General features: G+C 49.8%; 1 protein-coding gene across 2 annotated transcripts; it reads left to right on the plus strand.

The window, feature by feature from the left end:
* On the plus strand, positions 1-25,134 carry LOC120918991 (sterile alpha motif domain-containing protein 9-like). Of its 2 annotated transcripts, none has more exons than XM_040330920.1 (3): positions 1-153; positions 14,731-14,772; positions 20,284-25,134. In XM_040330920.1, the coding sequence occupies exons 2-3, from the start codon at positions 14,769-14,771 to the stop codon at positions 25,047-25,049; spliced, it is 4,770 nt and encodes a 1,589-aa protein (XP_040186854.1). In that variant the 5' UTR covers positions 1-153; positions 14,731-14,768; the 3' UTR covers positions 25,050-25,134. The 2 variants fall into 2 exon arrangements, with proteins under 2 accessions (XP_040186854.1, XP_040186856.1); XM_040330922.1 differs by having other exon boundaries at positions 1-117.

Genomic DNA, 25,134 nt, shown 5'->3' on the forward strand with positions numbered 1-25,134 from the left:
CCCTCCCCCTTCTCTGTCCACTCAGGCTGGGAAAACGAAACTAAGAGAGAACAAAACACCAACCGAGATCAGGAAATACTTCTTCATATCACAGAGAGGAGAGCAACTCTGCACAGGGTAAGGGGGAGAGATGATCTGCAGATCTGTAGACAGGTCAGTGATGAGATAATCTGCAGAATATATCAATATAGATCTGTCAGCAGGGGGAGGGGAGGGAGCAATGCTCTGCAGAATATATCAATATAGATCTGTCAGCAGGGGGAGGGGAGGGAGCAATGTTCTGCAGAATATATCAATATAGATCTGTCAGCAGGGGGAGGGGAGGGAGCAATGCTCTGCAGAATATATCAATATGGATCTGTCAGGAGGGGGAGGGAGCAATGCTCTGCAGAATTCTTGGGGGGGGGGGGGGTCAGTGATGGAATAATCTGCAGAATATATCAGTATGGATCTGTATGGGTCAGCGATGGAATAATCACTATAGATGGTAATTGGAGTGACAATGGCCCAGCTTCGGGGTGCACTACAATAAGATAAGTTGGGGGGATTGTGTTTGCAGAAATGACATTTTGTCTGCCATGTACATTTGGGGCTGTATTATGGGGTGATGTCACCCCGCAGTCTCCTTGAGGGGGGGGCTCGTAGTCTCCTCGGGGTGAGATTCCTCCGTAGTCTCCTCGGGGTGAGATTCTTCCGTAGTCTCCTCGGGGTGAGATTCCCCCGCAGTCTCCTCGGGGTGAGATTCCTCCGTAGTCTCCTCGGGGTGAGATTCCTCCGTAGTCTCCTCGGGGTGAGATTCTTCCGTAGTCTCCTCGGGGTGAGATTCCTCCGTAGTCTCCTCGGGGTGAGATTCCTCCGTAGTCTCCTCGGGGTGAGATTCTTCCGTAGTCTCCTCGGGGTGAGATTCCCCCGCAGTCTCCTCGGGGTGAGATTCCTCCGTAGTCTCCTCGGGGTGAGATTCCTCCGTAGTCTCCTCGGGGTGAGATTCTTCCGTAGTCTCCTCGGGGTGAGATTCCTCCGTAGTCTCCTCGGGGTGAGATTCCTCCGTAGTCTCCTCGGGGTGAGATTCTTCCGTAGTCTCCTCGGGGTGAGATTCCTCCGTAGTCTCCTCGGGGTGAGATTCCTCCGTAGTCTCCTCGGGGTGAGATTCCTCCGTAGTCTCCTCGGGGTGAGATTCCTCCGCAGTCTCCTCGGGGTGAGATTCCTCCGTAGTCTCCTCGGGGTGAGATTCCTCTGTAGTCTCCTCGGGGTGAGATTCTTCCGTAGTCTCCTCGGGGTGAGATTCCTCCGTAGTCTCCTCGGGGTGAGATTCCTCCGTAGTCTCCTCGGGGTGAGATTCCTCCGTAGTCCCCTCGGGGTGAGATTCTTCCGTAGTCTCCTCGGGGTGAGATTCCTCCGTAGTCTCCTCGGGGTGAGATTCCTCCGTAGTCTCCTCGGGGTGAGATTCCTCCGTAGTCTCCTCGGGGTGAGATTCCTCCGTAGTCTCCTCGGGGTGAGATTCCTCCGTAGTCTCCTCGGGGTGAGATTCTTCCGTAGTCTCCTCGGGGTGAGATTCTTCCGTAGTCTCCTCGGGGTGAGATTCCTCCGTAGTCTCCTCGGGGTGAGATTCCCCCGTAGTCTCCTCGGGGTGAGATTCCTCCGTAGTCCCCTCGGGGTGAGATTCTTCCGTAGTCTCCTCGGGGTGAGATTCCTCCGTAGTCTCCTCGGGGTGAGATTCCTCCGTAGTCTCCTCGGGGTGAGATTCTTCCGTAGTCTCCTCGGGGTGAGATTCCTCCGTAGTCTCCTCGGGGTGAGATTCCTCCGTAGTCTCCTCGGGGTGAGATTCCTCCGTAGTCTCCTCGGGGTGAGATTCCTCCGCAGTCTCCTCGGGGTGAGATTCCTCCGTAGTCTCCTCGGGGTGAGATTCCTCCGTAGTCCCCTCGGGGTGAGATTCCTCCGTAGTCTCCTCGGGGTGAGATTCCTCCGCAGTCTCCTCGGGGTGAGATTCCTCCGTAGTCTCCTTGGGTTGAGATTCCTCCGCAGTCTCCTCGGGGTGAGATTCCTCCGTAGTCTCCTCGGGGTGAGATTCCTCCGTAGTCCCCTCGGGGTGAGATTCCCCCGCAGTCTCCTCGGGGTGAGATTCCCCCGCAGTCTCCTCGGGGTGAGATTCCCCCGCAGTCTCCTCGGGGTGAGATTCTTCCGTAGTCTCCTCGGGGTGAGATTCCTCCGTAGTCTCCTCGGGGTGAGATTCCTCCGTAGTCTCCTCGGGGTGAGATTCTTCCGTAGTCTCCTCGGGGTGAGATTCCTCCGTAGTCTCCTCGGGGTGAGATTCCTCCGTAGTCTCCTCGGGGTGAGATTCCTCCGTAGTCTCCTCGGGGTGAGATTCCTCCGTAGTCTCCTCGGGGTGAGATTCCTCCGTAGTCTCCTCGGGGTGAGATTCCTCCGTAGTCTCCTCGGGGTGAGATTCCTCCGCAGTCTCCTCGGGGTGAGATTCCTCCGCAGTCTCCTCGGGGTGAGATTCCTCTGTAGTCTCCTCGGGGTGAGATTCTTCCGTAGTCTCCTCGGGGTGAGATTCCTCCGTAGTCTCCTCGGGGTGAGATTCCTCCGTAGTCTCCTCGGGGTGAGATTCCTCCGTAGTCCCCTCGGGGTGAGATTCTTCCGTAGTCTCCTCGGGGTGAGATTCCTCCGTAGTCTCCTCGGGGTGAGATTCCTCCGTAGTCTCCTCGGGGTGAGATTCTTCCGTAGTCTCCTCGGGGTGAGATTCCTCCGTAGTCTCCTCGGGGTGAGATTCCTCCGTAGTCTCCTCGGGGTGAGATTCTTCCGTAGTCTCCTCGGGGTGAGATTCTTCCGTAGTCTCCTCGGGGTGAGATTCCTCCGTAGTCTCCTCGGGGTGAGATTCCCCCGTAGTCTCCTCGGGGTGAGATTCCTCCGTAGTCCCCTCGGGGTGAGATTCTTCCGTAGTCTCCTCGGGGTGAGATTCCTCCGTAGTCTCCTCGGGGTGAGATTCCTCCGTAGTCTCCTCGGGGTGAGATTCTTCCGTAGTCTCCTCGGGGTGAGATTCCTCCGTAGTCTCCTCGGGGTGAGATTCCTCCGTAGTCTCCTCGGGGTGAGATTCCTCCGTAGTCTCCTCGGGGTGAGATTCCTCCGCAGTCTCCTCGGGGTGAGATTCCTCCGTAGTCTCCTCGGGGTGAGATTCCTCCGTAGTCCCCTCGGGGTGAGATTCCTCCGTAGTCTCCTCGGGGTGAGATTCCTCCGCAGTCTCCTCGGGGTGAGATTCCTCCGTAGTCTCCTTGGGTTGAGATTCCTCCGCAGTCTCCTCGGGGTGAGATTCCTCCGTAGTCTCCTCGGGGTGAGATTCCTCCGTAGTCCCCTCGGGGTGAGATTCCCCCGCAGTCTCCTCGGGGTGAGATTCCCCCGCAGTCTCCTCGGGGTGAGATTCCCCCGCAGTCTCCTCGGGGTGAGATTCCCCCGCAGTCTCCTCGGGGTGAGATTCCCCCGCAGTCTCCTCGGGGTGAGATTCCCCCGCAGTCTCCTCGGGGTGAGATTCCTCCGTAGTCTCCTCGGGGTGAGATTCCTCCGTAGTCTCCTCGGGGTGAGATTCCCCCGCAGTCTCCTCGGGGTGAGATTCCTCCGTAGTCTCCTCGGGGTGAGATTCCCCCGCAGTCTCCTCGGGGTGAGATTCCTCCGTAGTCTCCTCGGGGTGAGATTCCTCCGCAGTCTCCTCGGGGTGAGATTCCTCCGTAGTCTCCTCGGGGTGAGATTCCTCCGTAGTCTCCTCGGGGTGAGATTCCCCCGCAGTCTCCTCGGGGTGAGATTCCTCCGCAGTCTCCTCGGGGTGAGATTCCTCCGCAGTCTCCTCGGGGTGAGATTCCTCCGCAGTCTCCTCGGGGTGAGATTCCTCCGTAGTCTCCTTGGGGTGAGATTCCTCCGTAGTCTCCTCGGGGTGAGATTCCTCCGTAGTCTCCTTGGGTTGAGATTCCTCCGCAGTCTCCTCGGGGTGAGATTCCACCTTTCTCTCCTGCACACAGTGTGACTGTATTCATTCCTGGAGAGCGCTCCACACCCAGGTCACACCTCAGGTAACCAGAGTTTGGCTGCATGAAATGTCTTCTGTTAGTAGAATCGGGAGCCGCTCTTCTTCTTCGCAGGTCAGATCTTGTGTACAGGGGGTGTGTGGCCACAGTGTGTGAGATCCCCGGGATTCTGGTGTGGATGGAGCCGCTCTCTTCGCGGGTCAGATCTCGTGTACAGCGGGTGTGTGGCCGCTCTTCTTCGCAGGTCAGATCTCGTGTGTGGCCACAGTGTGTGAGATCCCGGGATTCTGGTGTGGATGGAGCCACTCTCTTCGCAGGTCAGATCTCGTGTACAGCGGGTGTGTGGTCACAGTGTGTGAGATCCCCGGGATTCTGGTGTGGATGGAGCCACTCTCTTCGCAGGTCAGATCTCGTGTACAGCGGGTGTGTGGTCACAGTGTGTGAGATCCCCGGGATTCTGGTGTGGATGGAGGCCGCTCTTCTTCGTGGGTCATATCTCGTGTACAGCGGGTGTGTGGACGCTCTTCTTCGCAGGTCAGATCTCGTGTACAGCGGGTGTGTGGCCACAGTGTGTGAGATCCCCGGGATTCTGGTGTGGATGGAGGCCGCTCTTCTTCGTGGGTCATATCTCGTGTACAGCGGGTGTGTGGACGCTCTTCTTCGCAGGTCAGATCTCGTGTACAGCGGGTGTGTGGCCACAGTGTGTGAGATCCCCGGGATTCTGGTGTGGATGGAGGCTGCTCTTCTTCTTCGTGGGGCAGATCTCGTGTACAGCGGGTGTGTGGCCACAGTGTGTGAGATCCCGGGATTCTGGTGTGGATGGAGCCGCTCTTCTTCTTCGCAGGTCAGATCTCGTGTACAGCGGGTGTGTGGCCGTTCTTCTTCGCAGGTCAGATCTCGTGTGTGGCCACAGTGTGTGAGATCCCGGGATTCTGGTGTGGATGGAGCCGCTCTTCTTCTTCGCAGGTCAGATCTCGTGTACAGCGGGTGTGTGGCTGCTCTTCTTCGCAGGTCAGATGTACAGCGCCTGTCAGATTAGAAGTGGAAACGGGTCACATGGACTTGGTAGCCGAGACTCAAACTTATTGTCAGGTGGAGTTTTAGTCTTCAGTATCTGGGTCCCGGAGGAATGAAGTCCCCATCTGGAATTGTTTCAAACCTTTTGCCACAGGCGGGGGACGCCAGACGTGGATCTTCTAGTGCCCAGATTCACCAACAAACTGGACAGATTTGTCACCAGGTCCAGGGACTCTTGAACCTTTACAGTGGATGACCGGGCGGGACCACTCTACCCCTGAAGCTTCTCAGAAGGATCGAGATGCAAGAAATTCTGGTGATTTTCATTGCAGCCGTTTGGCCCAAGGGGTCATGCTTGTTGAAGTCCTCAGAGATAGGGGCCTATCTGACTTGATTTTTCTATACAGTGAAGGCCAATAAAATAAGCTTCTGACAAAGTCTAAAAACACACCTAGAAGGCCTATTTTTACTGTGTGTGACATATTCCGTCCTTCTCCCACGCTCAATCAGCATCTCGTTTAGAGTACCACGAAAGAACAAATCTCAGCCTTGACACTTCTGTTTGAATAAACCCTTGGTCATCAAAATGGGACGCGTTTCGGAACTACTGATTGGTTCCTTCTTTAATCAGTAGTTCCGAAACGCGTCCTATTTTGATGACCAATTTCCTGTTTGCGGTCCACGCTGGTTGTTGCCCCCTTCCGCTGATGTCATTTCTGGGATCCTTGTTCCATTTTTGGGGATATTAAAAGTTTTTAATTCTGCACTTAGAGGCGCCTTTTTCTTTTATCTGTTTTCTATTGGTGATCGCTTTCCTCTTTGAGTGCGGCCTGAACTGTTTGAAGATCAAATCCTCTCAATACCCTCATCCAATTCCGACATTATCTGCTAGGTCCTGACATTTCGCAGCGCCCTTGTTACATGTTTATCTGGATTTAATTTTAAATTCTTCATCAGGCATCCGTCTCTGAGATTTGCATGGCTACCACCTGGGCTTCTGTCCGCACATTTGTATAGTTCTGCTGGTGGATGTTCAGGCCTCCAGATGCCACGTTCAGGCATAAGGTGCCACAAGCTGCTCTCCAAGTCTATTGAGCCTTCTCGATCCATTTGTTATGTGGGCAGCTGCCCATCCCAGTTAGATATTTTTTGGGTGTTTTATTAGTAATGTTACATGTTCTGGAAAATGTACAGATAGGCAACTCCTATCCTCATATTGATCAATGGTTCCAAATGAATAAATTGTGTAGTAGGTTTTTATACACGTGATTACATAGGGATCACAATATTACAATAGTACTTTTATGGTAACAAGGGGCGTAACATAGGCAGGCTAATTCTAACCAGAACTTCAAAGAATGTAAACATAATCTAAACATTATTAGTGCAGAGTACAATACATAGACAAACCACACAAAATAGAGTTTTAGGCCCCTTTCACACGGACGGACCGTTTAGCTCCGCCTGTCAGTTTTGACGGCGGACCTGAACGGCCGCTCCATGCAGTCCTATGCAGAGTCGAATGTCAGTGGAGACATGTCCACTAACATCCGATCCGCCAAAATCAGACGTATGGCGATACGTCCATATCCATCCATGGCGGATTCCGCCTCGTGTGTAACTTCCTTATACAGAATTTACAAATATCTTTTACAATACAGATCTTGTGTCCCATACTGCGCTCCAAGAAACTCCTTTCTTTAAGGCTTCTTTCACACTGAGGCGCTATTGTGCTAAAACTAGGGCCTGCAAAGCACCCTGAAAGAGCCGCTCCTTTATATCCAGTGTGAAAGCCTGAGGGCTTTCACACTGGAGTGTTGCGCTGGCAGGACGGTAAAAAAGTCCTGCCAGCCGCATCTTTGAGGCGCTGTAGGCGCGGTGAATATACCTCTGAAATCAATGGGACAGCGCCTTCAAACCGCCCACAAAACGCAGTAAAGCGGCATTTTTGTGCGCGGGTTTAACCCTTTCTCGACTGCTAGTGGGGGTTAAAACCACCCCGCTAGCGGCCGAAAATCGTGGCAAAAACGACAATAAAGCGCTGCTAAAAATAGTGGCACTTTACCGCCGACGCACCCAGCGCTTCAGTGTGAAAGTACCCTAAGAAATCTTGGTTTTATCTTCGCTGGCCTACCTGATGTCAACTCTGCCACCTTGACCCTACAGGTCCATAAAAGAGTAATTATCATTCCCTATAGGCGTTCCCACCTCTCTGTCCTCGTTGTTATCGGTAACTGAACTCTAGATCTGCACTGTAAATACACAATTTGTTTTGCTGCAATACTCAGATGTCAATCTCGTAGCTTTTCCCTCCCTCTTTGGTAGCTACGTCCCGGGGACATAAGGTAATCTGGCTGATCCTCATGTCAGCACAGTTCCCCCCCTGGGTGTCCCATACGGAGTGATTTTACAGAATGTCTATGTGGGGTGATAAACACTCTTCATACACTAGTTAAGAGGAGGCAAAGGGCAGAGTTGACTCACCACATGCTGACGTGGGGATCAGCCAGGAAAGGAGGATTCAAAAATATGCGAAAAACTTTCCATAAACGAGGACCTAGACCGTACATTCCATAGACACTGTAATGAGCCTGCCAAAGGGGGAAGGAAAATGGCTAATTGGGCCCAATTTGTTGCCAGTGGTTTAGACATTAATGGCCGTGTGTTGAGTTATTTGTTATACAAGCTGTACACTCACCCCCCCCCCCCGTGTACTCTCACTACTTACATTGTAGATACAAAGGCCCAGATTCAGAAAGAATCGCATATCTTTAGGCGGGCTTAGCGCATCTCAAATACGCTACGCCGCCGTAACTTAGAGAGGCGAGTACCGTATTCAGAAAGAACTTGCGCCCTAAGTTACGGTGGCGTAGCGTAAATGGGCCGGCGTAAGCCCGCGTAATTCAAATGAACAAGGCAGTGGGCGTGTTGTATTAAAATTCGACGCTGTTCCGACGGCCATACTTAACATTGGCTGCGCCTCATATAGCAGGGGTAACTTTACGCCTACAAAACACCTTACGCAAACGACGTATATCAAGGCGGCGGGCGCAAGTACATTAGTGAATCGGCGTATCTAGCTCATTTGCATATTCTGGGCCATATTCTCAAAGAAGTTACGCCGGCGATGGAGATGCGAGGCGTAAGTGTAAAGATGCGCCGTCCTATCTATGCGCCGTAGTCACAGAACCAGATCCGCCAGAAACAAGGCTTCTCCCGTCCGTCCTAACTTGTTTAAGTTTACGCAGCGTAGGCGTATATTTCCGCTGATGGCATCCTACGCTGCCATAGAATTAGTATTCAAATATGCAAATGATGTATATGCGCTGATTCCCGAACCTACGCGCGATCGGCGTAGGCTGTGCGCATAAGACGAATGGCCGGCCTAAAGTTACCCCTCATAAAGCAGGGGTAACTTTGCTCCAGGCCTGAGTAAGTCAGCTTGAAAGCCAATACAGCAGCACCATCCCGGACGAGCTGAGCAACCACACTTATAGGACAACACATTCGTATGCCAACATGCCAGGGGCAGGCGTGGTCTTAGCACTACTAGTGTGTGCAGAGGCCGAGGCGCGTAGAAGGAGGAGGGCACGTAGGAGGGCACGTGAGAGGATATACCCACCGCGCATTAGCCTCTTTGGCATGGGTGATTTGGAGGTGTATCGCCTTTTCAGATTCAGCCCTGATGCCATCCTGGAAATTACCAGAGCCCTGCAGGATGACATCACCAGCCCAACACAATGCTCACATGCAGTGCAGCCACTGGTGAAGGTCCTGGCAACATTGCATTTCCTTGCCACTGGCTCTTTTCAAAGAACAAGTGGAGACGTGGTTGGGATATCCCAATCCTCCATGAGTAGATGTGTGCACCAGGTTGTCCCCGCAATCCTCAGACGCATGTCCCACCACATCATCAAACCCACCCAGGAGGACCTGCGGCTGAAGGCAATGCGTGAGTTCTGCCTAATTGACGGATTCCCACGCACCATCAGGGCCATTGATTGCACACATGTGGCACTACAGCCCCCCCATGAGACAAAGCACATATACCGCAATAGGAAGCAGTGGCATTCCATCAATGTACAGGTGATAGTGGATGCCCATGGCCTCATATGGCATGTCCGTGCCAAACACCCAGGGTCCAGCCATGACAGTTTCATATACCGTCAAAGCGACATCCCAAGACAATTTGAAGAGAACGTGTACGGGGACAGCTGGCTGGTTGGTGAGTGACATGGGTGTCAGGTATGACTGTCTCCCCCCATGATGCAGACATCACGAGGGGCACATGCATGACCAACATCCTCCTGTCTTTTCCCTTCCAGGTGACTCTGCAATTGCACTGGGACCCCATCTCATGACTCCATTCCGGAACCCCCAAACCCCAGGAGAGAGAAGATACAATGAGGCACACGCACGTACCCATGGTGTGGTGGAACCCACATTTGGCCTCCTGAAGTCCCGTTTCCGATGCCTGGATAAGACTGGGGGTACCCTGTTGTATTCCCCAAACTTTGTGTGCCAGATCATCGCTGCATGTTGCGTGCTGCACAACTTCGCAGTGAGAAGGGGCCTGGAGATTGACCTACGTGATGACCTGACCCCCGAACCACACAGTCCCCCCCTAACCAAGGGTACCCCGTCTGCTGATGGTACAGCAGTCAGGAGATGTCTCGTGGAACGAATCTTTGAACGTTAAACACACACATTAATCATGGCACAATGAGAATGCACGCATGCACACCACTGTGGTCCCTAGCACACACACCCCACATGCACATCACATTGGATTAGACCAAAGTATCCCATATGGTACTAGGGAGCAGCAACGCCGCGTCAAGGCCCCAATGATGTTGCTGTCCATTCATACGGACCTGGGGAGAACTTATCCCCAGTGCCCGAGGGTGACACCCCTTACTGACAGGAGTGTCACCCCCCCACATTCACACACCATTCACACTGTACTCTGCACTACTGCCTGTGTGCAGCACACAAAAAAAAAGCTCTTAATCAGAGCAAATAATATAAAAAAAGCTCTTAATCAGAGCAAATAATATAAAAAAAAGCTCTTAATCAGAGCAAATAATATAAAAAAAGCTCTTAATCAGAGCAAACATAAGTTAAAAAAATAATCACTTGCCCCGGCGCGGGCTACGCCTGGTGCCCAGGTTTCTGGCCCTCACTTGCCTGGGGGGAGCCTCAGTTGGGGGGGGGGTGGGGCATCAGGTGGAGGAGCATCCCCAGGTCCCTCCCTGGCTGCCTGTCTGCCCTCTAAAGCCACCGCTATGCGGGTGAGCACAGCCTCCAGGGAAGCTGTCTGGGCCTCCTGGGAAGCTGTCTGGGCCTGTACAGCCACTCGAAGGCACCTGACCTCCCCCACAAGTTCAGCTGTGGTATTCTGAAGCTCCCCCAGGCTGGTGACTGTGGCTGCGCTGTTTCCAGCCACATCTTGGAGAGCATCTGGTACTGCTCCCGAGGAAGCCAGGCTGTTGGATAGGCGCCTCAACTCCACCACGATTTCCCCCATATGTCAGCTCTGTTGGTCCTGCTGCCTGGCAAGATTTTCTTGCAGCACTCCTGCCGCACCCCTTGTCCTGTGGGTCGCCTTCCTGGGGACAGGAGTGGCTGGGGCCCTTGCATAGGGGGAGGACCTTGAGGGGCTGGAGATGAGGGGGATGGGAGGGACTGGAGAGGGTGTTGGAGGACCCTGAGGGGCTGGAGATACGGTGGGTTTGGGATGGTCCTGCCACCACATGATTCATCCAAAAAGAGGAACACCTCCTGATCGTTGTGGACCACCTCCTCATGGACGACCTCCTCAACCACCTCCTGCGCAGAGGATTGCCCACTCCCCTCCACCAAGGCCTGTTGGCTTCCCAGGGGGTCAGCCACAGAAGCAGGATGCTCAGGGGATGATGGCGTGGGACGGCCACTGGCAGCATCAGATGGCCCAGCTACCTCCTGCACACCTGTGGATGACACAAAACATTCACATGTTGGAGGACCCACACACTTGTCACATGTCCCACCACCCCCCCCCCCCCAAACATGCTACACACCAGATAGAAGATAAAACACACTTACCTGTCCTCATGGGCGGCTCACTTGAGTCGTGGCCCTCCAGGCCCTCCACCTGCTCGCTCTGAAGGCATCTGGCAATCACCTGCTCCTCTTCTGTGAGCCGAATAGTACAGGGTGGCCCCCCTCCAGTGCCCCTGGAATGCTTATTAATGGTGGCAAGCATATTCCTCACCACACCACGCAGGTCATTCATCTTTTTTTGAATGTCCTGGGGGGTCCTGACCTCATGGCCTAAGGCATTCACCTGGGCAGTAACTCTCCTAAGGATCTCCTCCTTTTTTGTCTTGCTGGTGCTGCCACTATCTGCACCATGGAGGCGAGCATCGTATCTCTCCATCGCAGAGACAATGATGGCCCTCTCATCTTGGGTGAAGTTTTTTTTTCTTCTCTCCTTCCTGGGTCCAGGCATTGCAAAGTTAAAGCTCCAAATCTCACACCACCAACAGAAATAAATGGAGTCTCTTTGCACTCGTTGGGCGCATGTGGTGATGCTTTTATGCACTGGGCCGGCCCAACTCAGCGGGGAGTTATGCCTAATGTGCGAATCTGAGATGCGCTACGCCTGACTAAATATGCGCCGATCTACGAGACTATGGCCCAACATGCGTAAATCTATGGAAGCGGCCAGCGTAAATATGCACCCAAGATACGACGGCGTAAGAAAATTACGTTGGTCGGATCTTGGCCAAGTTCCAGCGTATCTGATTCTTTGAATCAGGCGCCGAGATACGATGGCACACATTCGGACTTACGACGGCGTACGTGGAGATACGCCGTCGTAAGTCCTTTGTGAATCCGGGCCAAAGTGTAATTCCTTCAGTGTTGTCACATGAAAAGATACAAGAAATGAATGAATAATATATTTACAAAAATGTGAGGGGTGTACTTACTTTTGTGAGATCATGGGCCAGATCCACAAAAACCTGACGTAACTTAAAAAATCCAATTTAAGTTACACTGCCTTAAAGTTTCTACCTAAGTGCCTGATCCATAAAGCACTTATCTAGAAATTTCAGGCTGTGTAACTAAAATTCCGCCGGCGCAAGGCGTTCCTATTCAAATGGGGCGAGTCCCATTTAAATGAGGCGCGCTCCCGCGCCGGCCGTACTGCGCATGCGCGAAGTTACGTTACGCCGAGTTTTGAGGATCGCGACGGCTTAAAAAAGTTGCGTCGGGGAAAAAAAAAAATGACAGCGGCATGCATTCCTGAGGGAGAACTCCATGCCAATTTTCAAAGAAAAAAACCGGCATGGGTTCCCCCCCCCAGGAGCATACCAGGCCCTTAGGTCTGGCATGGGTTGTAAGGAGACCCCCCCCACGCCGAAAAATTGACGTAGGGGGTCCCCCTACAATCCATACCAGACCCGTATCCAAAGCACGCTACCCGGCCAGTCAGGAATGGGAGTGGGGACGAGCGAGCGTCCCCCCCCCTCCTGAGCCGTGCCAGGCCGCATGCCCTCAACATGGGGGGGTTGGGTGCTCTGGGGCAGGGGGGCGCACTGCGGGCCCCCCCACCCCAGAGCACCCTGTCCCCATGTTGATGAGGACAGGACCTCTTCCCGACAACCCTTGCCATTGGTTGTCGGGGTCTGCAGGCGGAGGCTTATCGGAATCTGGGAGTCCCCTTTAATAAGGGGGCCCCCAGATACCGGCCCCCCACCCTAAGTAAATGGATATGGGGTACATCGTACCCCTATCCATTCACCTGGAGGCAAAAAGTAAAAGTTAATAAACACACAACACAAGGCTTTTTAAAATATTTTATTATTCTGCTCCGGACGCCCCCCCTGTCTTCGTTATTAGCTCTTTTACCAGGGGGGGCTTCTTCTTCCACTCTCCGGGGGTCTTCTCCGCTCTCCGGGGGGGGTTTCTTCTTCCGCTCTCCGGGGGGGCTTCTCCGGACTCCGGGGGGCTTCTTCCATCTTCTCCCCTCTTCCGCTCTTGACTCGGCGCACCCCGGTTCTTCTGCAGCTCTCCGGTGCCTTCTTCTTCAGCGCTGGCTGCCTGCTATCTTTGTGTGTTAGCTCGATTTCAAACAGGCAGCCGGCGCGGTCTTCTGTGACGTCAGGGTCTTCTGGTCTTCTGTTCTTCCGATGTTGACTCGTCGCCTGTTGTCGCTGTAATGATGGAAGCGCGCCTTGCATCCCATTTATATAGGCATCACCGTCCCATCATGCTCCGGCAGGTACCCACGTGGGTACCTGCCGGAGCATGATGGGACGGTGATGCCTATATAAATGGGATGCAAGGCGCGCTTCCATCATTACAGCGACAACAGGCGACGAGTCAACATCGGAAGAACAGAAGAGAAGACCCTGACGCCACAGAAGACTGCGCTGGCTGCCTGTTTGAAATCGAGCTAACACACAAACATAGCAGGCAGCCAGCGCTGAAGAAGAAGGCACCGGAGAGCTGCAGAAGAACCGGGGTGCGCCGAGTCAAGAGCGGAAGAGGGGAGAAGATGGAAGAAGCCCCCCGGAGTCCGGAGAAGCCCCCCCGGAGAGCGGAAGACCCCCGGAGAGCGGAGAAGACCCCCGGAGAGTGGAAGAAGAAGCCCCCCCTGGTAATTGAGCTAATAACGAAGACAGGGGGGGCGTCCGGAGCAGAATAATAAACTATTTTAAAAAGCCTTGTGTTGTGTGTTTATTAACTTTTACTTTTTGCCTCCAGGTGAATGGATAGGGGTACGATGTACCCCATATCCATTCACTTAGGGTGGGGGGCCGGTATCTGGGGGCCCCCTTATTAAAGGGGACTCCCAGATTCCGATAAGCCTCCGCCTGCAGACCCCGACAACCAATGGCAAGGGTTGTCGGGAAGAGGTCCTGTCCTCATCAACATGGGGACAGGGTGCTCTGGGGTGGGGGGGCCCGCAGTGCGCCCCCCTGCCGCAGAGCACCTAACCCCCCCATGTTGAGGGCATGCGGCCTGGCACGGCTCAGGAGGGGGGGGGACGCTCGCTCGTCCCCACTCCCATTCCTGGCCGGCCGGGTAGCGTGCTTTGGATACGGGTCTGGTATGGATTGTAGGGGGACCCCCTACGTCAATTTTTCGGCGTGGGGGGGTCTCCTTACAACCCATGCCAGACCTAAGGGCCTGGTATGCTCCTGGGGGGGAACCCATGCCGGTTTTGTTTTTTACAAATTGCCGTGGAGTTCTCCCTCGGGAAAGCATACCAAATGCCGTCGCTGGAATGGGCTTTTACAAGGTGTGACTAGTTTACACTTTGTAGAACCAGCCCTAATTTTACACTTGCAAAATAACACTTACGGCGCAAAAAGGAAGCTAGAAAGCTTTGTGGATCGCCTTAAGTGCTAATTTGCATACTAGCAACGGCATTTCGACTCGAAATGCCCCCAGCGGCGGATGCGGTACTGCATCCTAAAATTAGGCAGTGTAATTCAATTACACATGCCGGATCTTCTGTCTAACTTTGGAAAAAGCCTTTTGAGGATCGTTTCCAAAGTTAGACACAGACTGAACAGCAGTTAAGTCGGAGTATCTCTTTTGAGGATCTGGCCCAATGTGTGTATATATATATATCCACCTTAAATGCTTTTGTAAATGTTTGATTGCCTTCTATTCGGTATAATAACGTGTTCTGTTTTTATTGTTGCAGATGATATAGAGAAGCGTGGATGATTTCCACATATAAAAATGGGTAAGGGACAGAGAATATTTTATTTTTATTCCTATAATTTGGGGAACGCTGTGTGTGGATGTTTTAAATTCAACCAAAAAAAGAAACGCATTTACATTACCAGAACTATAGAAGTGTAGTGATAATGTGTAGTGATAATGTGTTCTGGATGCTCGGGGGAAAGGACATAATGGAAGCGTCTCGCAGAATCTCCGGCGCGGGTTTCTTCTCCTGTAGATCCTCTTCAAGTGTAAAAAGGAGACAATTCACATCTACAAGGAATTTGGTGTTTCTGTAGAACTCAGAGAATCCTGCAGTCACTTACACAAAGCACCCAGTAATACACGCTGCTTGCACCCCTTTCACACTCCCCCCGAAGCCCGCCTGCTCAGTGGGGAATGTGTCCGCTGATCCCAGATGAAGAGGCGGATGGTTGGACCCCTTTCACACTCCCCCGAAGCCCGCCTGCTCAGTGGGGAATGTGTCCGCTGATCCCAGATGAAGAGGCGGATGGTTGGACCCCTTTCACACTCCCCCCGAAGCCCGCCTGCTCAGTGGGGAATGTGTCCGCTGATCCCAGATGAAGAGGCGGATGGTTGGACCCCTTTCACACTCCCCCCGAAGCCCGCCTGCTCAGTGGGGAATGTATCCGCTGATCCCAGATGAAGAGGCGGATGGTTGGACCCCTTTCACACTCCCCCCGAAGCCCGCCTGCTCAGTGGAGAATGTGTCCGCTGATCCCAGATGAAGAGGCGGGTGGTTGGACCCCTTTCACACTCCCCCCAGATGAAGAGGCGGATGGTTGGACCCCTTTCACACTCCCCCCAGATGAAGAGGCGGATGGTTTGTCCGTCTGTCTGCAGACACAGCGCACTGTCCTCTGTGGGCAGTCGGAGTTCAGTAAATGGACCGCCTGTCTGCTTTCACCCGATTGGTCATCCCATTCAATAAACAGATGGGGAATGGATCCCGTTTGTGTTTTTTAGCAGATAGGATCAGATGCCAACGGACACGTCTCTCTTGACACCCGCAGCTCCATAGAGGGCAATAGATGGATGGTCCGATTGGGGCCACCAATGAGAAAGGGGCCTTACCCGTCCAGCAGGTTGTGAGTTCAAATTCAAGCTTTCTTTCTGAGATAAAAGAGGGGCTGCTACCCCATCCTTCCAGGTATGTCGCCCCGCTGTGCGCTCTGCCGCCCCCCCCCCCCACCCCACAATGTCAGAGAAAAGACCTTCCTCTGTTTCCGGTTTCCATTTTGGCTCTATACTTGGAAAAAATATATTTCATAATAATTTCATCTTGTAACAGACAATATAGTCCATTTCCATAATTGATGTAAAGTCCACTGGGTTCTGGTGCAGCTTAGTCTGAGGAACAACGCGTGTATGTACAGTCAGGTCCATATATATGTAGCACTTCCCCCGGAGGAGCTGCTGGTTAGATTTGGGTCCTGCACGTTACCTCAACACTTGTCATCTAGGGGAAGAGAGTCTGAAAGAATTCCAATGTCCACACAAGATGGAAAACCTCCAACTGTCAGGTTTTATTCTTTTGCTGAAAACTTGTGAAGAAGGTAGAAGGATGAAGGGGAAGGGAAGGTTCAGGTACACGCTACAGATCACTGGGGAAAAACCCCTCAACTCCAAAGTCATTCACCACTACCTCCTGAGTGGGTATTGCTCACCCTGATAGACCCCTCTCTTACCCAGATAGACCCCTCTCTTACCCAGATAGACCCCTCTCTTACCCAGATAGACCCCTCTCTTACCCAGATAGACCCCTCTCTTACCCAGATAGACCCCTCTCTTACCCAGATAGACCCCTCTCACCCTGATAGACCCCTCTCTTACCCAGATAGACCCCTCTCCCCTGGATAGACCCCTCTCTTACCCAGATAGACCCCTCTCTTACCCAGATAGACCCCTCTCCCCTGGATAGACCCCTCTCTGATATGTGGATCCCTCCTTAATAAAGTCACCAGGCCTATCCCGAGACATAAGCCTTCCGCTTGGTCTTCTCCAGGGCAGGTCCTCCCCATGTTTCCTTCATTAAGTGTAGCTTCCTTCACTCAGATGGACAGCTTGGAATCCCCCTTGATTCGTAGACCCCAGCCAACATAACTGGGCCTACTAGTAGAGATGCAGCCAACCTGGTCCCGGGGCTGTAAATCACACAACACATACCTCATGCCAGGAGGGCCACGAGGCAAAGGACCCCAAAACATGGCCTCTGCCCCTTAAGTATCCCTTCCCGTCATGCACAGCGGGGCACCACTCCCACTGGGCTACTCCTAAGAAAAGACACTCAATGACCTGTGGCTTACCTGGGTTGCAACACTGACCTGTGGGGGTATCGCCACCTACAGGTAACGGTGAAAAATGCTACCAGACACAACCACTGCCAGGACAGAGGCTCATTTAGAATAAAACATACAGTCTGAGCCATGTTATCGCTCAGACACCCACTAAATTTAACATGGTGCCCAGTCATTTGGGAGCCGGGCGCTACATATATTTGGACACAATGTTCAGACTTTGGCTCTGTATACCACCAGAATAATTAAAAAGAAACAATCCAAATAAATTTGAAGTGCAGACTTTCAACTTTCAAAGAATGCTTTTCCAGAACTGCTCATCTAATCTGGCTCTTCTATTCTCCAGGCTTATGAATGGTTTGCACCTTGTGGTGAACCCTCTGCATTTGCTCTCCTCAAGTCTTCTTTGGATTGTAAACTTTGACAATGATACGCCTCCTGGAGAGTGTCCTTCGCTTGTCTCCACTTCCTGGAGAGTGTCCTTCACTTGTCTCCACCTCCTGGAGAGTATCCTTCGCTTGTCTCCACCTCCTGGAGAGTGTCCTTCGCTTGTCTCCACTTCCTGGAGAGTGTCCTTCACTTGTCTCCACTTCCTGGAGAGTGTCCTTCACTTGTCTCCACCTCCTGGAGAGTATCCTTCGCTTGTCTCCACCTCCTGGAGAGTGTCCTTCGCTTGTCTCCACTTCCTGGAGAGTATCCTTCACTTGTCTCCACTTCCTGGAGAGTGTCCTTCACTTGTCTCCACCTCCTGGAGAGTGTCCTTCGCTTGTCTCCACTTCCTGGAGAGTGTCCTTCACTTGTCTCCACTTCCTGGAGAGTGTCCTTCACTTGTCTCCGCCTCCTGGAGAGTGTCCTTCACTTGTCTCCGCCTCCTGGAGAGTGTCCTTCACTTGTCTCCACTTCCTGGAGAGTGTCCTTCACTTGTCTCCACCTCCTGGAGAGTATCCTTCGCTTGTCTCCACCTCCTGGAGAGTGTCCTTCGCTTGTCTCCACTTCCTGGAGAGTGTCCTTCACTTGTCTCCACTTCCTGGAGAGTGTCCTTCACTTGTCTCCACCTCCTGGAGAGTATCCTTCGCTTGTCTCCACCTCCTGGAGAGTGTCCTTCGCTTGTCTCCACTTCCTGGAGAGTATCCTTCACTTGTCTCCACTTCCTGGAGAGTGTCCTTCACTTGTCTCCACCTCCTGGAGAGTGTCCTTCGCTTGTCTCCACTTCCTGGAGAGTGTCCTTCACTTGTCTCCACTTCCTGGAGAGTGTCCTTCACTTGTCTCCGCCTCCTGGAGAGTGTCCTTCACTTGTCTCCGCCTCCTGGAGAGTGTCCTACGCTTGTCTCCACCTCCTGGAGAGTGTCCTTCGCTTGTCTCCACCTCCTGGAGAGTGTCCTTCACTTGTCTCCGCCTCCTGGAGAGTGTCCTTCACTTGTCTCCACTTCCTGGAGAGTGTCCTTCATTTAGGAAAAAACTAAAGACCCACCTCTTCTGAAAGACCACGACGCTGGATTCCAATCGCCTTGAGGCGATTAAGTTTGCATTTGCTGCGCTATACAAGTTACTCACTCACTCACACGACCATCTTTTACGACGTAAAAAACGACAACGTTAAAAACGACGTGAAAAATTAGAGCATGTTCGAAATTTTTAATGCCCATTTTTTTACATCGTGAAAAATGCTCTGGAGCCCACACACGATAATTTTTAATGACATTAAAAAAAACTTCATTTTTTTCAACCCGAAAAACGGTCGTGTGTACGCGGCATCAGTCTAACACTCACACACATGCACACAACCAGTCTCACCTAACAGCCCACCCACACCCCCAACTAGATCCAAAACACACAAAACCTTCCACCCCGTCACCCATCAACCCACAGACGTACCAGTTCAACTCATGACGATAGCCCGCTATGGCTGGGAGAGCGGGGTGTCTTTCCAAAAGGAATTTGCAATATCAAGCCAGGGTTGCCAAATCTTAGTAAACTTTTTCGGACAGGTCCTTCCCTTATAAATGCGTTTAAAGATGTGTATAACCTTATTCACCATACGTTACATTTGAATATCTGGAATGAATTTCCTAGCATAAAACAAAACAGTGTGTATCAGAGTTCAAGCATGGATCTTGGGTATAAAGTCATTGAGCACTCCCAGCAGCCCGACCTCCAGTGTGTGAGGAATGGGTAAATGTAAGGTGTCCTTAAAGAAAGAAAACAAGTCCTTCCAAAACGTTGATAGAGCGGGACAAGACCAAAACATATGTATGTAACCGGCCTCAGTGAAGCCACACCTAGAGCAAGAAGCAGCAGAATCAAATCCCATGTGGGCCAGCCTGGCAGGAGTATAGTGCAACTGGTGTATAAATTTAAATTGTACAAACTGATCATTAGACCCGATAAGATTGAGGAAGCAGACCTCCGAGGCCTCCTCTCACCCTTCCTCGGACAGCCCCGGAATGTCCACCTCCCATTGCTGAGCAATCTGAAAGGGTTTGACCCCCGCAGACTGCAGGCGGGAATAAATAGTCGTAACCAGCTTTTCAATATCCGGGTACGACATTAGCACCTCCAAAGGTGATTCAGTGGGCTCCTGGGTCAGACCACCAAACTGCACCCTAACGGCATGGCGTAATAATAGATACTTGTATAAAAATGTATCCGTCACTCCACACCGTACCTTTTAAATCCTCAAAGGAGATAAACGTATCGTTAACAAAGATGTGGGAGGCGTGTGTGACCCCCCAGTCACGTCCGACCTTTTACCTGCTTAATTGATGAAGACATAACGAAAGGAGTAGCCCACACCTGACCATGAAACAGCTTTTCATTTACTTTTTCATTTACTTTTAGTCCCTTTAAAAAAGGGGGGGGGGTGGCTAATCTTAAGAGCTGTCATTTCTAAACCCTTCCTCCGATTTGGATGTACATACCCTCAACTTAAACAAGAGAGTGTGGCCTTTCGACCCATATCCATTATATAATTATAGCTTGAATATGTTTTGGTAAATACCTGAATAATCTAAAGTTGTGCCTGTGTCCAAATATAAATGGACCCAACTGTAACTTAGTATTATGTGAGGCAGATCGATATTTTTTCAATGTAATGTTTTCACGCTGGCAGTTGTTCAATGCAAGATGTAAGCTGGGGGAGGGGTATATAAATAAACGTTCCTTTCATGGTGGGTTCAAGCCTTTACTGAAGATCGTGTCTTTTGTTTTCTTCTTAGATTACATGACCGTATCTGTGGATGACTGGACGGAGGACCATGTTCGATCGTGGCTCCACTCCATACGAATAAAGCCTGTGTATATTGATAAGTTATATGATGAAGAAGTAACCGGACCAGTTCTAAAAGAAATCAAAGATGACTTTCTTAAAACAATTGGAATGAAGCAAGGGCAGATTCAGCTGCTAATCCAAAAGAGAAATGAGCTTATAAGAGATCAAAAACGAAGCAAAGATGACTCGGGGGCTGGAAATAATACATCCAGTTCACCACCCTTGAATGTCCCCGGCAGGGTAAAAGACTCAGATGATGTTCAGCACTCAGGTAAAACCAAAGCTGAAGCTGCTTCCACAGAAGTTCAAAGTGCCACCCAACCAGAAGCAGTCCAATCTTCTACTGATGATGAACTTGTACAACCCATGCAATCCTTGACACTGGGGAACCAGACACTGGCTGAGAATCCACCAAATCCATCCAAACCGGACAAGAAATGCATACAACAATCAGAACCTATAACCACGGCTATTTTCCGACCATTTGATAAACAAGTTGAAGGTTTCAAATACCTTAAAAACCAGGTTCTTCCACCAGAAACAGGAGTCGATGATCTCATTACACCTTGTCATGAATACAAGTCACTTGTTATTGCAGCAAAGTTGGATCGAGTCAGACTACAGGCAAAATTTGCCTACGAAGTTCTCCGATTTGCTTGTGCCTGCATGAACATGCGTACGAATGGCACAATACATTTTGGTGTGATGGACAGTGTAGAAGACAAGACTTACAAACATGGGCAAATAGCTGGCATTCCTGTGAAAGACCCAGACTGGTACATTGATGCCTTGGATTGTATCGAGAAGTGTTTCCCTAAAGTAACAAGTGATGCAGCAAGATATTGCATTCGCCCTCCAAAATTTATTGAGGTTGTCGATAGAGGCTCAAACGAACAGAAATTTGTAGTGGAAGTTGACATTGTGCCTGAAACAAAGAAGGTAAAAGGAAAAGTGTTTGAGGTGACTTTGCCAAAATTTAATGAAAAATCCAATAAAACGATTCAGGAAAAGAAAGCGATGTACCAAAGGATTGGTGCCAAGTCTGAACCTGTGGCAGACGATGAGAAGGTCGCATTTATTCAGGGACTGAGAAATGTAGATGAAATTAGAGAGAGAGCAGAACTGAATGTGAGCGGTGACACATCGATAACGGAAGATTTAGGGAGAAAACTATCAGTTCTGTTGACTGATGGGAAAAAATACCTTAACGAGTCTCTCAGATACATACTAGTCACCAATCAATGCAGTGAGGCTCTCCTACCTCACATCACATTTCTGACGCGTTTAAAAATTTTGTGCGTTTTTGACTTTGACCCAAATTCTGACAGCAATGGTCTATGTGCTAAATATAAGGAGCACCACGCCATAAACATCCATTCCTTAAAGAGCTATTCCAATGAAAGTGGGGTGAGCACAAGTGACCTCAAGAAAAATCTCTCCCTCTTCAATCAAACCAGCTGGATATTTTGTAATGGAAGAAGCAACTACAGGGGGGAAGATGAGGCCTGTGACGAAAACACTTGGATTACAACAAAGAGGAAACTTCTAAAAAAAGCTGTTTCTTTTTTATGTGATGAAATTCTTCCAAAGGGATACTTTATTGTCATCTTCTTGTTGTTTTCCCCCGTAGAAAAGCCCATTGTAAATACATTTCATGAATTCTACACAGAATTAAATGGGATGGAGTACGTACTATGCATTTCAGAAAGCAAAGACAATTACAAGATGTGGACCAGCCAGGCACAGGCTTCTTGTACAATGGAGATTCTAGAGCAGAGAAGCATTGTGGGCATGAAGCTAAGTCATGTTGATGCAACAGTCCAAAGCCTTCTACCTTCATCATCTTCTCCTAGACAGTTATGTGTTTCTACAAAGGGAGTGTGTATCCTTGCCAGACCAGATGAAGAGAAGATGCATTCATTGGAGGTGCTGTGTGAAAACCAATGTGACAGTACAGGGCTGCAGGACCTGACCAAGGAGGAAATCGATGAAATCGAGACTACCTTCTATCGAGGCGGAAAAGTCTGCTGGAAACACCTCTGGCTTGCAGAAAAAAATCTCTGTGAAAACTTTATTGAAAGAGAAGCTTGTAAGGAAGTTGAAACCTTATTAAATAATATTGGCAATCCTGTAAGACTTCCTGTTGCCCGGATAAAAATTGTTCACCAACCAGGCAGTGGTGGCAGCACGGTTGCACGGCAAATTCTTTGGAAAAAACGTAAAGAATTGCGATGTGCTGTAGTGAAGTCATCATTTCCAGTAATGACTGTATGTGAACATGCTGTCAATTTAAGACAATATGATGAAAAGGATATGAACCAATGTCTCCCCGTTCTCCTCCTCATTGAAGATTGCGATGATGAGTACATTGATGACTTGAGGGATGAACTAATGAAAGCAATGGCATCTATGAAAATTCTCTCCCTGAAACCATGCTTTATTCTACTCAGTTGTAAAAGAGATAATGCCCCTGAAAATCTTCTAAGGTTTTCAATGCACGAAACTGTCGCCATCACCCACAAACTGAGCGAAGAAGAAAAGACGAAATTCGCAACGAAAGTTGAAAAGCTTCAGAAGCAATTCTCACCAGAATCCATCATCATATTTATTTTAATGAGCCAAGAATTTGTTAAAGAATATGTGGAAAACTTTGTACATAACATCATGCTTAATGTTGACCACTCTTCTAATGTGACACGTCTAATGCGTTATGTAGCTTTGTTAAATTGCTACATTCAAAATTCCTACATATCCTTTTCGCACTGCGAGGCCTTCCTAGGCCTTGAACCATATACAACACAATCAAGTCCATTGAGGAAATTCAACTTCAACAGTTGCTTAAATGAACAAGCAAGGCTAATATTCATTGAACAAGTGGATCTCGTTACTTCCATTAACTGCATTCATATCATACATTTTCGAGTTGCGGAGGAAATCTTAAAACAGCTTCCTGAATATCCACAAAGTCAAATAGCCATGGACCTCCTTCAGGAAAATGTCCTGTTCAAGCACAGATTTGGCAGAGATGAATTTCTTGGATTTGTTAGGGACTTGCTTTTCCGGCGGCGTAAAATAAGTAGAGGTGACGGTGTGGACTCGTATTTGTCCCCTCTTATTGAACATGTTTGTAACGTTGAAAAACAACAAGAGAAAGCCGTGAAACTTCTGGAAGCGGCCTACGAACGGTTTGATAAAGATCCCTTTCTAGCACAGCAGCTTGCAAGGTTGCATTACAAGTATGAGAATTTTGAAGAGGCCAAACATTGGGCTGAAACCGCTAGATCTCAGCTTCCGAAAGATTCATTTATTCTGGACACAGAAGGCCAAGTGTATAAAAGGTGGTTTTTTTCTTTATTAGATAAGAAGAATAATGCTGAACCTCTACATAACACTAAACCTTTAGATAGTGCTGAACCTATAGATAAAGTAGCAGACTACCTAGAATATGCAATAAAAGCTATGCAGTGTTTTCAGGCAGCTCAAAAAGCCGCAAAAGCAGAAATGGACACGATGAACAATGCTGGATATTTCGGAGAAGTGGAAGTTGGATGCCGTTTGCTGCACCTGTTATCGACAATTGAAATCTTTCCAAAAGACCAAAAAGGTGAGAGCTGCGAACTCGTACATTATCTCTTGACGGATTATATTCCAGAGCCCATCAAGAAACCATGGTCCAAATATCACAGCCATTTAAAAGGCCTGCATAAAAACATTTACAATGCTCTAGACTGGATAGCTGAAGAATTAAATTACTTTCAGACTGATAAAATTGATGGAGGGCAACATAACAGCGAAGTGAAAGAAAGGGAAGTGGAAGAAAGGGTGTTCACCCCTCGAAAATGGCTGATGAGGAAAATAGAAGCATTTGCCAAGTTTTTTAGTTACCAGCTATCGCCGTCTGAAACCGATACAGAAAATTCAATCAACAAACTACTTCAAAAGATGAACATTTACAGACTGGGAGGTGGAAGCACTACAACAATTTTTTCTTTACTATCTGATTACAAGGATGATAGGTCGAAAGGTAAACTTTCAGCTATTGTAGATCTGTACAAGAAATGCATAGAAAATGAAATACTGGATGATATTGATTTAATCAACTACATTATGAGTCATATAGCTTTGGGTTGTGTAGACCCAAGTTCTCCTAAACTTCTCTCGTTTCCGGAGTTAAGGCAACTGAGCAAGAAATTTCAAACACAGAGGAAGTCTTTTCCGCCAAGTGCCTATCTGCTGCTGTTGCTGCTCTACTGGCCTGATGAGATCATGGATAGAGAGCCAGATGATAAAAAGGATGGCATCCTAAACTATGCTCTTCAGTCTGTCCGGAGACTACATGGAATCAGGATCAAAAATGTCCCCGTTCGGAAGAAAAGAAGCAATGTACTATTTTTCTTGGGACATGGCTTTGGTCTTCAGAAATTTCTGCACCGTAGCACTGTAGAAAAACACATGGAAGGACCGGTAAATGAATGGAGATTAAAGTGGGATGATGGAGAGGTGAGAAAGTTAGAAAGTGTGCAGAGACTGCTTAAAACTGTGCCGGGATTTGCTGAAAATGGGAGAATTTACACCAAAGGACACTGCAAAAAAGAAAGATTTGAAATTATTCCCATAAACAATTCTTCTGTACCATGCGGAAATGAGAATGTAACCTTCTACCTCGGTTTTACATATACAGGATTAGTCGCATACAATATAAAAGTGCAGTAGCCCAGCTTGACTATAAAGCCTCGTACACACGACCGGTTTTCTCGGCAAAAAACAGCAAGAAAACTGCTTCTTCCTGAGAAAACCG

The sequence above is a fragment of the Rana temporaria genome, chromosome 12, assembly GCF_905171775.1.
Source record: "Rana temporaria chromosome 12, aRanTem1.1, whole genome shotgun sequence".
Taxonomy (NCBI): Eukaryota; Metazoa; Chordata; class Amphibia; order Anura; family Ranidae; genus Rana; species Rana temporaria.